Source organism: Amphiura filiformis, unplaced genomic scaffold (genome assembly GCF_039555335.1).
Source record: "Amphiura filiformis unplaced genomic scaffold, Afil_fr2py scaffold_32, whole genome shotgun sequence".
In the NCBI taxonomy this organism is placed as follows: Eukaryota; Metazoa; Echinodermata; class Ophiuroidea; order Amphilepidida; family Amphiuridae; genus Amphiura; species Amphiura filiformis.
Genome location: NW_027305496.1, coordinates 943,078 through 960,000, shown reverse-complemented (window position 1 = coordinate 960,000; position 16,923 = coordinate 943,078). Strand labels below are relative to the sequence as shown.

General features: G+C 35.0%; 1 protein-coding gene across 1 annotated transcript in view; it reads right to left on the bottom strand.

Annotated features, from left to right (window-relative positions):
• LOC140143903 (cytochrome P450 2J5-like) overlaps positions 1-15,456 on the bottom strand; it is a 17,425-nt gene extending 1,969 nt beyond the window's left edge. The window contains exons 1-6 of the mRNA XM_072165731.1: positions 14,974-15,456; positions 14,074-14,351; positions 10,798-10,986; positions 8,944-9,099; positions 1,567-1,750; positions 416-559 (exon numbers count right to left, since the gene is read on the bottom strand). Of these exons, the coding sequence (XP_072021832.1) occupies positions 416-559; positions 1,567-1,750; positions 8,944-9,099; positions 10,798-10,986; positions 14,074-14,351; positions 14,974-15,343 (1,321 nt within the window). The 5' untranslated portion in view covers positions 15,344-15,456. The remainder of the gene's footprint in view (positions 1-415; positions 560-1,566; positions 1,751-8,943; positions 9,100-10,797; positions 10,987-14,073; positions 14,352-14,973) is intronic.
• Positions 15,457-16,923: the final 1,467 nt, after the last annotated feature.

The following is a 16,923-nucleotide window of genomic DNA, read 5'->3' as shown; positions in this document are numbered from 1 at the left end:
AGTTTCGTTCATTTTATAATGAGGGGAGTTTTTATGACGGTAGCTTAGTTTTTGCTTAAAACATTGTTTACAGTTATTAAAATAATATTTAACTGACTAAGAATGAGAATAAACGATAGGAATTTTTATTTTGCCTATCCTCTACCTATGATAGACGATAGGCAGGTCCAATATTTTTATCGTAGTGGATACCGGCTGCGCCGACATCCACTACTCAAAATATTGGACCTGCCTGTCGTCTATCACACGGTAGAGGATAGGCAAAATAAAAATTCCTATCGTTTATTCTCTAATTACTCGCATCTTCATATTTTGTGGGGCAACGAAACAACTTAATATACTTTTGTTAAAAGACATTTTTTTTTCATTTTTCCTTTACTAATTTCCCCGTAAAACAATACCAATCTGTATTTACCTAGTCCAAACGGTATAAAAGCTTCCGGTGTCTCTGTCTTCTTCCCATCTGCTGATAGGAACCGTTCTGGTATGAATTCTTCAGGATCTTTCCAGTGTTTTGGGCTTTGGAGAACCGCATATAGATTGACCCAAACTTGCGTTCCTACAACGAGATTTAACAATACCATTAATAACAACACGCTTGCATATAGACGTAAGTACGGAGCCCCTGAAGTGACATGTTAAAAATATTTTTTGGGATGTTAATTTTTTTTTTCGGAAATTATCTCAAGCCAATAAAATTATCCCGAGATAATATCTCGAGATAATAAAATTATCCCGAGATAATAAAATTATCCCGAGACAATATCTAGCCATAATAAAATTATCCGAGATAATAAAATTATCCCGAGACAATATCTAGCGATAATAACATTATCCCGAGATAACGATGATTTGCAAAAGTATGTGACAATTTGTGATTTGCACACGTAAATAGCCTGCATTCAAATTTGCACCTCGTTATGGTGTTCTTTTAGGTCAAATGTCAAATGGGTGCACGAGCATACTGCTGATGGTACGGCGTGGCTTCATGACAGAAAACCCGTATTTTTTAAACACACTGGTGACTCACTCAGATAGGCCCTCTATGGAGTCAGATAGGCCCTCTATATAGGGAACTACCACCATGCCTTTTAATTTCTCACTGTCATCGTTTCAAATTGAGGTAAGTTTTGTCTTATGGCGGGTATGTCTTGTTACAAACGAATCACTTCTGTCTGACAGCGTTATAACCACTCCCAGCTTTTGATATAAGGGGTGGTGGTAGGAAAACTGAAGTTGTTGGCCAGTGTTTTCTTTCGGTAGACACAGGGCTCATGTTGCCCATAAGAGGAAACAGTATGATGTGATGAGTTGTCAGTCTGAAGAAACCACTAGCGTAGTGATGAAACGTCACTAAAATATGAGTAAAACATCTGCACTCATCATAGGAATTCCACGGTGCACTGTGTTATTATTGAAGACCGAATTAAAAAGACTAGTTTGCGTCTGACGTCAGGGCAACGGCGCGTTGTGATTGGTTGCTGTCCTGCGCAGTACGGCATTTTTGGTCTTGTTGGCATTACGTCAGACGCAAACTAGTATTTTTAATTCGGTCTTCAATTATACCTTTTCGTATCGTGTAACCCGAAAGCTCTGTATCAACACTTGCCGCTCTCGGTGGAACAAAGCAACCAACGGGTCTAAAGCGCTGTATCTCCATCAGAGTAGCGTCAACGTAAGGTAAGAGTAAGCGATCTGGTAATGTAGGGGGACGCTCTCTTCCAATGACGTCATCGATCTCTTCTTGCACCTGTAATATAATCGATATCCTGACGATTTATGATTATTGATTTTGGTATAAAAAGTATTCAATTGAAAAAATCAGTCATCTGTTTACATAAAAGTTGTTTCCAATTTGTTACTTCCAGTTACTTCCAAATTGCTTGCAATTTTCAGTCGAATTGTTAAGGGCTGGGGTATGAACGTTTGGACAGTATTTATTTTGGGACATTAGAGCACATCAGACATATCGAATTGCATTCTGAATACGAAGAATGTCATTCTGATATCAAATAATTTTAATTTTTGAAATTCGCAATTTAATACACATTTTATGGCAAATCATTAAAATTGATATTTTTGATATTTAACAGTACTTAAAGTAAACTTTATAAATCTGATGATTTATACTTAAAGTGTATGTAGGTGGGATGAAAAGCCGACGATCAATTGAAAAATTTGACCTTTCGTATTGAAGATATGGATTTTTTTTCCCAAAACACAACAAAAATTAGGTCTTTTTGGGAAAAAAATCCATATCTTCAATATGAAAGGTCAAAATTTTCAATTGACCGTCGGCTTTTCCTCCCTGCTACATACACTTTAAGAATATATCATTAGATTTATATAGTCCAGGAGCAAGATCCCACAGGGGGCCTAAATAAGGACTTGGTTCACCCTCCACTACATACAAGGTTTGACACCATAGGTAGTTAGTATGGACCCTCTAGATCACTGCTAGGTAGGTAGTGGACTCAAATTGTGGTATCGCTTTTTTTTAACAGGTCATTTTATGTATGGACGTATAATCGCATAAAATCACCAAAAATAGGACAAAATTAAGGGGTAGGGGAGATATAAATTCCAAGAACTCAACTTTTACTCGTGATTTTGAATTCATTTTGGTATCAATATGTAGCTAAATGATTTTCCTAACTTTCTAGTATTATTTTTAAACAAAAACAGGTTTCATTTGAGCATATTTGGAAGTATATAGTCCATAAATGAGTGGTAATCTGATTTTTTTAACCATATGTGTAAAGTTTGACATTGGCCTCAAATCTCACAACTATACCACTTTATATTTTCAAAATTGATTCAGTTTCCATTTTTAATTTTTTAATTTCAATTTTAATGTTTTATTTTGTTTTTAATGTTAAGCATATCAAGGGGAAACATTATTGTAACAGTTCCAATCATTATAATATGTATGAGTTCGTTGGGGTGTCTGTGGGACAGGGGGTGTGTGTGTGTGGGGGGGTGCTGGGTGTACATAGGGTATGTGGGGGTGAGGGGATGAATGTGTGTGTACATGTCTTAATATGTCACTTCACTGCACCAACTTCCATTTACAAAATCCGTTAAGTTTCCATTGATGTGAATATTTATGTGTAGGACGTGAGTAACCACTGGGAAAAAGACAAAAAATGTTTTAAAAAACCAAAAAACCCAACAAAAACTGATGTTGATTTCCCTCGTATATCAGCATAACATAGAAAAATATTAAGGGGTAGGGGAAAATAAATCATCAGAACTCAATATTTTACTCATGATATTGACTTCATCTTGGTATTAATTCTATTCAATTCAATTTAATATGTATATCTAATTGATTGTTCTAACTTTTTGTATTATTTTAAAGCAAAGCGACCATTAGTTGTCAGGTAGATACACATAAATTGTGAGAAAAGGGTACGTTTCCTATGTCTAACAGCGTAAATATGACAATATTAAGGGGTAGGGGAAATATAAACTGCCATAACTCAACTTTTACTCATGAAAATGAATTCATCTTGGTATCAAAATGTATCTAAGTGATTGTTCTAACTTTCTAGTATCATTTTAAAACAAAGCAACCATTAGTTGTCAGACAGATATACAGAAACTGTGAGGAAAAGGTAACTTTTCTATCTCTAACAGCGTGAAGATGACAATATTACGGGGTATAGGGAAATGTAAACTGTCATAACTCAACTTTTACTCATGAAAATGAATTCATCTTGGTATCAAAATATATCCAAGTTATTGGTCTAGCTTTCTAGTATTATCTTAAAGCAAAGCGACCATTATTTGTCAGGCAGATATACAGAAACTGTGAGGAAAAGGTAAATTTTGTATGTCTAACAGCGTAACATGACAATATTAAGGGGGTAGGGGAAATTTATAACTGCCATAACTCAACTTTTACTCATGAAAATGAATTCATCTTGGTATCAACATGTATCTAAGTGATTGTTCTAACTTTCTAGTATTATTTCAAAGCAATTAAAGCGATCATTAGTTGTCAGGTAGATACAGAGTAACTGTGAGGAAAGGGTAAATATTCTATGTCTAACAGCGTAAATATGACAATATTAAGGGGTAGAGGAAATATAAACTGCCATAACTCAACATTTACTCATGAGAATGAATTCATCTTGGTATCAAAATATATCCAAGTGATTGGTCTAGCTTTCTAGTATTATTTTAAAGCAAAGCGACTATTATTTGTCAGGCAGTATATACAGAAACTTTGAGGAAAAGGTAATTTTTCTATGTCTAACAGCGTAAAATGACAATATTAAGGGGTAGGGGAAATATATAGCTGCCATAACTCAACTTTTACTCATGAAAATGAATTCATCTTGGTATCAAAATGTATCTGATTGGCTGTTCTAACTTTCTATAAACAAAACAAAACATTAGTTGTCAGGTAGATACACAGAAACTGTCAGAATAAGTCATTTTCTATATCTAGCAGCGTAATGGACCGTTCACAAACACTTGTAAGGGGGAGGGGCCTGATGCAAAAAAAAATCATCGCAAAATTTTCTTTCGCCCCCCCCCCCCCCCTTTACAGACCTCAAAAAGGGCCCCTTTTTGACATGAAAATTATGGGTCAACCCCATAGAAAATCATATAAACTTAATTTGATCATTTTTTTTTCAGGCCCCCCCCTTAGGAGGGTCAAAAATTTCAGACACCCCCCTTTTGCATCAGGCCCCCTTACAAGTGTTTGTGAACGGTCCCTAAATATGACAATATCAAGGTAGGGGAAATATTAACTCCCATAACTCAACTTTTACTCTTGATAATGAATTCATCGAACGTTCTGGTATCATTAGTTGTTATGTAGATACAAAGGAAATGTGAGAAAAAACTTCCATGTGTAACAGTGTCAAAATATGATAATATTAAGGGTAGGGGAAATATTACCATAACTCAACTTTGGCTGCATTAACTGTGAAGGGGAACACAGGAATACAAATCGTTGCACCAAAATTTGAATGTAGTATACGATTGAGGTTTATTACGTTAATTGGTGCAATTGGACCATTTTAAAAATTTGACCTTTATTTATGATATTGATATATTCGACGTTATAACCCCTGAACTAAGCTTCGTAGAACTATGACAATTGTCTTTTTTTTAATTCTTAGCGATGAGAGGAACAATAATATTTGAGATTACAACATTACAACATGATAGGATAATTTTTTAGTATTGGCCCCATTATGACCTTCAACCCCTCGTGGGAAACTTAATTGCTTTTAAAATAATGCCAGAAAATGAGAACAATCAAATAGCTACATATTGATGCCAAAATGGAATTCATTTTCGTCAGTGAAACTTGTGTTTTGGTGATTTGTATGTCCCCTTACCCCTTAATATTGTCATATTTTACGCTGTTAGACATTGAATATTAACATTTTCATACATTTTATGTCAATCTACCTGACAACTAATGAATTTTAAGTTGCTTTTAAAATAATACAAAAGTTAGAACTATCAAATAGCTACATATTGATACCAAAATGAATTCATTTTCGTCAGTGAAACCTGTGTTTTGGTGATTTGTATGTCCCCTTACCCCTTAATATTGTCATATTTTACGCTGTTAGACATTGAATATTAACATTTTCATACATTTTATGTCTATCTATACCGGACAACTAATGGCTTAATTGCTTTTAAAATAACACTAGAAGGTTAGAACTATCAAATAGCTACATATTGATACCAAAATGAATTCATTTTCATCAGTAAAACTTGAGTTTGGGTGATTTGTATGTCCCCTTACCCCTTAATATTGTCATATTTTACGCTGTTAGACATTGAATATTAACATTTTCATACATTTTATGTCTATCTACTGGACAACTAATGGCTTAATTGCTTTTAAAATAATACTAGAAGGTTAGAACTATCAAATAGCTACATATTGATACCAAAATGAATTCATTTTCATCAGTAAAACTTGAGTTTGGGTGATTTGTATGTCCCCTTACCCCTTAATATTGTCATAGTTTATGCTGTTAGACAATGAATATTAACATTTTCATACATTTTATGTCTATCTACCGGACAACTAATGGCTTAATTGCTTTTAAAATAATACTAGAAGGTTAGAACTATCAAATAGCTACATATTGATACCAAAATGAATTCATTTTCATTAGTAAAACTTGAGTTTGGGTGATTTGTATGTCCCCTTACCCCTTAATATTGTCATATTTTATGCTGTTAGACATTGAATATTAACATTTTCATACATTTTATATCTATCTACCGGACAACTAATGGCTTAATTGCTTTTAAAATAATACTAGAAGGTTAGAACTATCAAATAGCTACATATTGATACCAAAATGGAATTCATTTTCGTCAGTGAAACCTGTGTTTTGGTGATTTGTATGTCCCCTTACCCCTTAATATTGTCATATTTTACGCTGTTAGACATTGAATATTAACATTTTTCTCATATTGTATGTTTAACTACCTGATAACTAATGGTTTAATTGTTTTTAAAATAATGCCAGAAAATGAGAACAATCAAATAGCTACATATTGATACCAAAATGGAATTCATTTTCGTCAGTGAAACCTGTGTTTTGGTGATTTGTATGTCCCCTTACCCCTTAATATTGTCATATTTTACGCTGTTAGACATTGAATATTAACATGTTCGTACATTTTATGTCTATCTACCTCACAACTAATGGTTTAATTGCTTTTAAATAATACTAGAAAGTTAGAACTAACAATTAACTACATATTGTTACCAAAATGAATTCATTTTCATCAGTAAAACTTGAGTTTTGGTGATTTGAATGTCCCCTACACCTTAATATTGTCATATTTTACGGTACTACACATGAAAAAATTGACATTTTTTTAAAACATTTTATGTCTTTTCAGCTAACAGTTAATGGTTATTTTGCTTTAAAAGATTACAACAACCAAATAGCTATATATTAATGCCAAAATGAATGAATTATAATGAATAAATGTCGAGTTACGTTGGTTTGTACGTCCCCTAACCTTTAATATTGTCAAATTTTACGCTGTTACACATTGGAAAATTAACATTTTTATCATATTTTATGTCTATCTTATGGTCTTTCTGTTAAAAATAATACTGGAAAGTTAGAACAATCAATTAGCTACATGTTGATACCAAAATGAATTCATTATTATGAGTAAAGGTTGAGTTATTGTGGTTTTTATTTCCCCTACCCCTTAATAATGCCATATTTGACATGGTTATACATAGAAAAGTAACCTTTTCTCACATTTTATGGCTATCTACCTGACAATTAATGTTTGCTTTGCTTTAAAATAATACTAACACGTTTGAACAATCAATTAGCTACATATTAATTCCAAAATGAATTCATTATCATGAGTTGAAGTTGAGTTATGATGGTTTATATTTCCCCTACCCCTTAATATTGTTACACACGCTGCTACATGTGGAAAAGTAACTACTTTTTTTACATTTTCAGTCTATTTTCCTGACAAACAGCGGTTGATCTCACCCCACACATATAAATATTCAAAATATTACATGAATGGCAACTTAACAAACAAATTTTGTTAATAGAACTTATATAGTTCAGCCGAGTGACATATTAAAACATGTAAAACACCCCAACCCTGAACCCTATACACACCCCGCACCCACCCCACATACCCACACACACACCCCAAACCCACACAACACAAACCAACATGCAAGCAAACATGCACATACATAAATATTTGAACCAGAACATCAAAGTTTGCCTAGATATGCTTGATATTAAAAACAAAATTAAAAAGGAAACTTAAGTAATTTTGAAAATAGAAATTGGCACAATAGTAAAATTTGAAGCCATGTCACAAAAACACCCACCCTGCTGCATTGTTGTGAAAAATCTGATTTTTCACTAGTGTATGGACTGGCCACTTCCAATCATGATCAAATGAAACCTAGGTTTGCTTTCAAATAATACTAGGCAGTTAGAACAATCAATTAGCTACATATTCATACCAAAATAAATTCATTATTATGAGTAAAAGTATATCTCCCCTACCCCTTAATTTTGTCCTATTTTTGGTGATTTTATGCGATTATACGTCCACACATAAAATGACCTGTAAAAAAAAGTGATACCACAATTTGAGTCCACTACCTACCTAGCAGTGATCTAGAGGGTCCACACTAACTACCTATGGTGTCAAACCTTGTATGTAGTGGAGGGTGAACGAAGTCATTTTTTTGAGGTTGCTGCTCCTGTACTAATATAATTTACTTCGAGGACTGTTATATATCAAAAATTTGAGAAATATCATTTTTTTATAATTTGTCATAAAATTTGTATTATATTGGGATTTTTAAAAAATGAAAATTATTTGATATCAGAAAGACATGCTTCGTATTCAGAATGCAATTCGATAGGTCTGAGGTGCTCTCATGTCCCACAAAAAATACTGTCGAAACGCAATAAACGCTCATTTTGGATCCCTTAATGTTGATACATTTATTGGAACAGCAAAGTTTCGGATTTGAGTTAAATATAACTGTGAGTAAATATATAATGTCCTAGGCAGTGTGATTGGAAAAGTGGTAGGTCTATAACAGTATTAATAAATCGACCCGGATATTGAGACAAGTAAGCATCCATAAATTAACCAGATAAGACCATTTGAAAGAAGCTTCAACAGTCGCGAGCAGAAAACAACAACAACAACAACAACAACAAAAAAACCAGAAAAAAAAAAAAAAAACATGTGACCTGCTACTACAAAATAAGTGTTAAGTCGCAGTTATGTAATTTCGAAATGCCCTGGCTTGTACAGGTGCGCGGCAAACAATGAACATCAACTCAGTCACTCACGATGTCTTGAAATACTTACGACTTTATACTCATTTCTTTGTAGCATGTGCCACTTTTTTGTCTTTCAGTCTGAGTATTCTCCTACCTTTTCTTGCACATGTGGATACTGTGTGAGTAGCAGTATTGCCCATAAGATAGTGTTTGATGTTGTGTCTGTTCCAGCAGCAAACAGATCAAAGATACCCCTCCATATCAGATGCTGGGGAAGCTTTTCATCAGTTCTACCTTTTTTGTCGTTGTCCTATCGTATGAGATTGTAATTTAGAAAATATCGTATTCAAATTTAATTTCCTTATCGAAACGAATAGTGATTTACTCTATTATTGTTGTGTTTACTCAGTCGATGCTGTTACTTGGTTTAAAGGTCAGGTATATTGTTCGGACAACATCATATGTTTGGCAAGGTAATGAAAAAATAAGACGTTTAAAATTGATATTCTGCAAAAGCCAACTTAAGCGATGAGCTCCCTCGAACGAGACAGATTTGGCCTAGAAAAAAGTAGACGTCATGAAATGACTGTGCCTGCTCTGCTAGAAGGGACTATAAACATCCTCAATGCACAGAACGTATACTGTTGTTGTTCACAGAAAAAACTCTGAATGAAGTATTACAAATTTAATTTTTTCTAAGCATATGGAAAAAATCAGCCCCTTCTTTTTTCCTATATTAGTAAATTGTGATTTTACAATTCATATGTATATCAATATCATGAGCAATATTTGGGTTAAAAAATAAAGAAAATAATTTCAGCTTAGAATTTCAACCGTGTATATAAACCGTGTTAAGTCCACAAACTCATGTATCTGATTTCCCTGTGCGATATTGCAATATGCTATAGTTATTATAGTTTCAGTTGGATGAAATATTACAAAGCAATGCATAGTAACAATACTGTGTGACGCTTGTTCTCAAATGAGAACAATAGTCTGCATATTGTTATGCAGCATTGGTATGGTAAATAATAGTACAACTCACTGTTGCTAATGTCAAACGTGTCAAAGTGATTGTGATTGTATGATGAGACGGGGGAAAAACACGTACGCTTCAAATCGAGGGAAGAACACGTACGAGGCTGAACTTTACCCACACAATTTCTCCTTTTTCAGGAAAAATACACATAACAATAAAATTGCAACGAGTGTCAACTTGTAATGTAATAATTATTCTCTTCGAATAGAGATAAACTTGTTTTTGCAATAGACCTGCCCTTTAACAACACGCAGAACCAGTGTTTAGACCCGAGTTTAATTTTTTTGATGATAAAGTTGAAAAAAAAATGTGTGTATGTCACAATATGTTTTGCCCAATGAACAATGAAAATAAAACCTCAGTGTGTCCCACAAGCAAATCGAGACGATAAATAATACTTGTAAGTGGTGGTACCATATCATAGTGTACATATAGCTTATGAAACAGAATGTTCTTCTCGCCTAACCAATTATATTTTACTGACCTGACAGTTTCGGCCATCTTGGTCGAATGCCATCATCGGAGTAATGGTACTTGATCCTCCCTTCTGGTTGATTGGTCCAAAACAGAGGGGTGGACTAACAATTTCCTCAGGGTAGTATGAGGGCGTATCGCGGTGGCAATGTCATACTTTCTAAAAAAATGCGAGTGGTCGTTTCTGACAATATGTAAACATAAGGTATGATGACAAGTCCTTTGTTATTCGCTGTGGCACATTTTCTCAGTCACGTATACGACCCACTTCTGGGCGCTAGTGCGCCCTCTGTTGGTGACCAATCAACCAGAAAGAAGGATCAAGTACCATCACTCCGATGATGGCCTTCGACCAAGATGGCCGAACCGAATACAATTGGTTTTGGCAAGAAGAACATTCTGTTCATTTTGTCACATAAACCTAATGAATTTCTTCAAGAATGTACAACTAGTTGTTAAAATCTTTTGGTGAGCTTTTCGACCTTTCACTCTTACCTGTAGATGAACATCAATGATATCCCGGATGTTATTTGAATCAAATGTAACCTTGTGCTGTTCAACGACTCCACGAAGAAATGATATGCACTCGCCGGTTTGTTTCTTCAGGGATTTATAAAATGGTGTAAACCATAGTCTAGGGAAAACAGCCAGAAGACTTGGACCGGAAAGCTTCGACATGAATACCTAAGGAGTAAGGAAAGCATTGGGTTATTACCGAGAAAAATCAGAGCTTACGTCAGGGCATCGTTAGACGTCTCTGTAGTCCACTTGCCTATTTTGCATACTCTGGCTATTACATTTAAGCATAAAACGCTTATTTGTATGAAATTGTGCATTTGGTAGATTTTCACATCTGATATTTTCAGTCACCATAATTCCTCTGTTTGTTGGCTTCCAAAGTGGACTACTTACTTTGGGTTGCGGTTAGGATTCTTAACACGGGACTATATGGAGAGTTAGGCCAATTTCTAAAATTGGCCATGATGTAGTGCATCTTTAAACGGATCTGGCTTGTGATTGGTCGTCCAGATCTCGCTATTGTTGAAATCCTCCGGACACGTCCCATTACCATTAACTACATTGTACACAACAGTATATATTAGGGTGATTCACACAAAAATGAAATTGGTATTTTTCAACGGGACACCCCCTCATTTTGTTCATTTTGATAATAAAATCATACCTGCAAAATATGAAAAAAATTCAAAAAAGTTTAGGGCGTGCTACCGGTCAATGAACTTTTGTACACAAAGTCAATGGGATTTATGAGCCATTTTCTTTACAACACAAAAAAGCCATGTTAATTTTCCCTGATTGTGCCAAAAATATTTGATCATAGTGTGAGTAATGTCCTTAAAATAAATGCTAAAGAAAATTGTAAAATGTTAACCCGCTTTCCAGAAAATTGCATTTTGTGAAAACTGTTACATTTGGGGCAAGGCAGTTGCTGGAACAGCCAAAATATTATGGTACTTGGCTATTGCACAAGGTGTAGTTTTGAACTGGCCACTATCCAATGTTGTGACCCCAATTTATATACATTTCTTTTCAACCATGGTGAATCTAATCCTTCCTGTGGTCATTCAATTCAAACAATACAAATCTTCATCAGGTATGGCCATAATGACCACCCCTGATACAGATGTATGGATTTTGATAGTTACTATTACATAAGATTTCAAAAGCTGGTATCACCATTGGGGTAAACTAATATGTGAAGAATTTTAATCTTTTTTTTTTATCAACAGTTCAGTTCAATAAGGTATAAATTTGGGGTGCCTGGTGGGATTCCAGGGGATATCCCAGGGTATTCTTTTCTTGCGCTACACTCCCTCTGTCACTTTTGAAACATTTTTTATTATTACAGTCAACTATGAACTTTAATTTGGTAAAAACCCATGTTTTCACAAAGTTAGGTATTCATTGAACATTTACTTCAGTTTTGCAAGCCTGGTAGACTTTTTAGGTCCTGAAATAAGCGTTTGAAATTTTTGACAAAAAATCCCATTGACTTTGTGTACAAAAGTTCATTGACCGGTAGCACCCCCTAAACTTTTTTGAATTTTTTTCATATTTTGCAGGTATAATTTTATTACCAAAATGAACAAAATGAGGGGGGTGTCCCGTTGAAAAATACCAATTTCATTTTTTGTGAATCACCCTAGTATATATATGGCATTTGCGGCACGTTTGTGGTGGCGCGAAACTTACACTCTCAGTGGTGCATGGACATACATTTAGCGCGTTATGTGCTACCATGCTTAGGACTTGCGTAGTACTTGCGGTTAATAAACACGTATGATTGACAGTGTGTTAAAGTAAAGTTCTGCTTAATATCCAATGTACATAGTCGGATTTTTTTTACTCGGGCTTTCGCGATCAATAAACTGGTAGATTCCAAAATCAGAAGTGTTTAGTATTGAAGTGAGCCATTATAATTATGCAACATACGTTATTGTCACTAAAATGACTAATAATCTAATTCTAATTATATAAACTCTTTATGGCCAACAGAGAAAGAGGCTTACGCATACACTGGAACATGTACACATTCAAACATTACAAACTAGCGCACGAGATCAAACCAATGATTCTTAATCGTTATTCTTAATATATCAATATACAGGGGAAATGAAAATTACGCATCACAAGCTAGCACATTTAAACATGAATTTATAAGTGGAATTATAACACGCATAGGCAGATATACCAGAGTAAAAAATCCGGACATACCTGCCTGTGCGGGGACTTGAACCAGACCTCTCGCTTGTCGGGCGAGCGCTCTACCACCGAGCTACGTACCAGTGTACGAGAACAATAATTAATGATGTTTACCCACCAGGCTAATATAATCATACAGACAGAGGAAGAGGCTTACGCATCATACACTGGAACATGGAAACATTCAAACTAGATTTTAAAATACATTTTAAATAATACTTCTATTAGTAATGCTCTTCATACCTAAAAAATCAGCGGTATAGATAATTCCTGGACACCGTGTACCCGTGTTATCTATAAAGGTTGAACCGATAAATATGCTATCAGACTGGATGCAAGATTCGCACAAACCAAGGCAATTAAAAAACCATCAAATTGTTTGGCTATTGATTAATTTCGTTTTTGTTATCGTGTTGTAACAATATGTGACCGTACAGTACGAATGAGCCGTAAATTCCCTAAATTGTATTCTGAGTTACAGTGTAAAATGTGTATGAAGGTCGATTCATCGGTAACACAAGCTGGCGCGACATCTATCTCATTTTGATAGTCAAACACCAATCAATAATCCTTTTGTTGAAGTTGATAATAAGCTTCTACCTTAGATGGCTATACAATTTTTAATTGCTCTGTTCTTTGTTTGCTTTGGTTAAAAACCTGTTCAAGTGATGGTTACCAGGCATTGTATTTTGTATAGGTTTGTATAACCAACAATTAACAATGAGAGAATTTTCTTGAACCTCGTTGATTTGGGGATGATTTGAAATGACCGCCAATTATGACTGTTTGCTATTTATTGCCAGCAATATGGAAAAAGAGACACATGTAGACTCGAAAAAACTACCATTTTGTTGAAGGAGCAAAGTTTAACAAACCATAATCCCGCTTGTGGATATCGTATGAGGTCAAATAATATACAATTTTAAAGCATAATTATGATGTATATTTTCTAAACACGAAATAAAATAAAATTGACCGACGAGGAATGTACGCCATTGTACTGCTCATTCGCAGCGTACGGTCACATATTGCCATAGAGCTTTTATATACCGTTATATAATCAAGAAGCCGTCTAAACTCTGGATCATCATAATCGTATCTGCTCCCAAAACTTATGCTGCATATCACATTGGCCACTGCGTTTTGAACAGTTGGTTGAGGATTAAAGGGGCGGCAGTTTTCTTCGTCAAAACTTCTTGCGAGATAACGTGCTTCCTCGTTGATCTTATTTTCAAGGCTTCGCTTACCCATCCCAAAATTACGGAGAGCTCTAAGGGTCGTACGTCGGTGAGATTTCCAGCCGTTACCATTTTCAAAAGTAAGACTTCCTGTTAAAAGTAAATTCGAAATGTAACGAACATCTTTTATTTTATTTTTTGGAATGATTATTTGCTAACCCAATTGTCAGCTGGCATTTCATATGAAAAAGATACACTAGTACCACAACTACATTTTAAAACGTTGTCAAGATGTTATTTCAAAATATTATTTAGCGAACATTTGTACACAAGATTTTTGCAACACTTAGTATCATTTAATATGTTAGAATCAGTGCGAAGGCCACTGTGCCGATGTTACGTTAAAGGTCACGTTTTTACCGAGAACTACGACGCTCAACGAACTTCGTACTTTTTGCTACTGGCTATGAGGCTGTTTCGCAACAATAAATCGATTTGTTTTTCGTGATTAATGACATCACCATTTCTGAACCAATCAGCAAGCAGTTTTGTGTGATTTATCATTAATACTGCAAAAAATCTTGCGACAACTATACAAATTCACTGACCTTACGAATTCACACAAAAATGATTGCCCCCCTTTTTTTTGGCCTGCCAAAATCCCCCATAATTCACCAGACCGGCGGAAAACATAATTATTGCACCACCCCTAATGATAAACGAAGATACCGAGTTACTGGAACCAGGACAACCGACATTGATCCACTCTTACCTTTAATACTCAATAATATGTATTCACCCAACGGATGACTAAATCTATCGGAAAATCTATCCGTTTTGTCCAAAAAAGCCTCTCGCATTATATGAAGATCGGTAAGTAACACCGCCTTCGTTCCTGCCAAATCAATGTTAATTATGCTGCCAAACTCATTGGACATATTTGTTGTCACAACATGCATTTGTTTCCCGCCAAGTCTATGGACGTTGCCGATAAGTGGTAAGCATGGCGGTCCAGGCGGTAGTTTCAACGGTTTTTCGCGAGTAAATAAGTGGTATATTATCAGGAATGATACACCGAATATAAGAAACGACTGGAGTGAGATGTAGTCAAAGAATAATGCAGATACATTTGGCGAAGCCATGTTCAGGGTCGACCAGCTAAAGTTCAATTAGGTTTGCATTGATACCTTTGCAAGTTTCGTACACATAAGTACTGCAGCATAGAACCCGAACAAAGGACCGAGAGCCCGCGGTTACACGTACGACAGCAACAATCCTGATTTACTGAACCGGATCAAGTTTTAACCTTTAACTTATCATGACTATATATAATGAAAATACATTTAAAGCGAAACTAAATAATTGGTATCATCTAACTTCATGGCTACCCAATGGCGTAAAGTACAGTCAAACAGCGATATATTATCTATTGACCACAAACCAAATTATTATTTCTCTACTGGACTCGAACCCAAGACTGCATTGTACCCTTTTTAAAGGTTGTACCAGGCAGCTGACACTGAAAAATTTGGATGGCAAAATGATCCGTCTCCTCCTTTGTGTTTGTTCATTTGTGTATGGAGAGTCATTCTTGGTGTCTATAATGACTTAGGCTACGCTCACAGCTAGAGTCCGACGCTGCATTGTAATAAATTTAGAAATATCTTTTCTGTGAAATCGCTATAGAGCCAACCGGGAACACGTATTCATTTTGAATAGCATTAATTTAGCATCTCCCTTGTGGCCTCCGTGCAGTGGAAAACCTTAATTATTTCATTTCAAAAGAAATGAAAAAGATAGAAAAAAAAAAAAAAAAACACGGATCCACACCTATAAAATGGGCACAGCAATTTGTCTCAAATATGAACGAATATTAAGAAACATACGGGATATAATGAACCATTCACCTGACGCCATGATAGTAGGATCTATTAGTCGTTTTATATACAATGTATATACCGTATTGTCATAATATACCAATATTTGTCATAATATATTATATAATGAGTAATATTTAGCATCGTATATGTGACTGGACACTACGAATCAGCCGTAAACTCGGTCCCCGGTCAAATTTGTTTTATTTCGTGTTAAGAAAATAAACATCATAAGCTTTAGAATAATATATCATTTGACTTCAAACGATATCCAGAAGCGGAGTTATGGTTTGTTGAACTCTGCTCCTTCAACAAAATTGTATCCTTTTCGGTTCTATATGTGTCTCTTTTGCCACTTTGCTGGTAATAAAGTCATAATTGGCGTTCATTTCAAATCATCCCCAAGTCAACGAGGTACAGGAATGTCCTCTCATTGTTAATTGTTGGTTATACATGCCCAGCCAAAATACAATGCAATTGTTTCGCACCACTTGAACAGGATTTAGGCAAAGCAAACAAAGACTAGAGCTATTTAATGATTTTATATGTAGAAGATTACTATCCTCTTCAGCAATAGGATTATTGATTGGTTTAAACACTATCAAATGAGAAACATGTCGCGCCTAATTGAGACACCTATGAATACGACTTGCGGCACATTTTGCACTGTATCTCACAAACGAATACTGATCGTTTTAGGTTTTTGTACATCTCATATAACATGCCACGTAGGAGGCCATACTTTCATCTGTGTAAGGAGAGAAGACATTTTAAAAATGTTTTCCTTTTCAATTCTAGACTTATCAAATGAGAAGATCATGTCTAGTGAATCATCACAGAGGGCA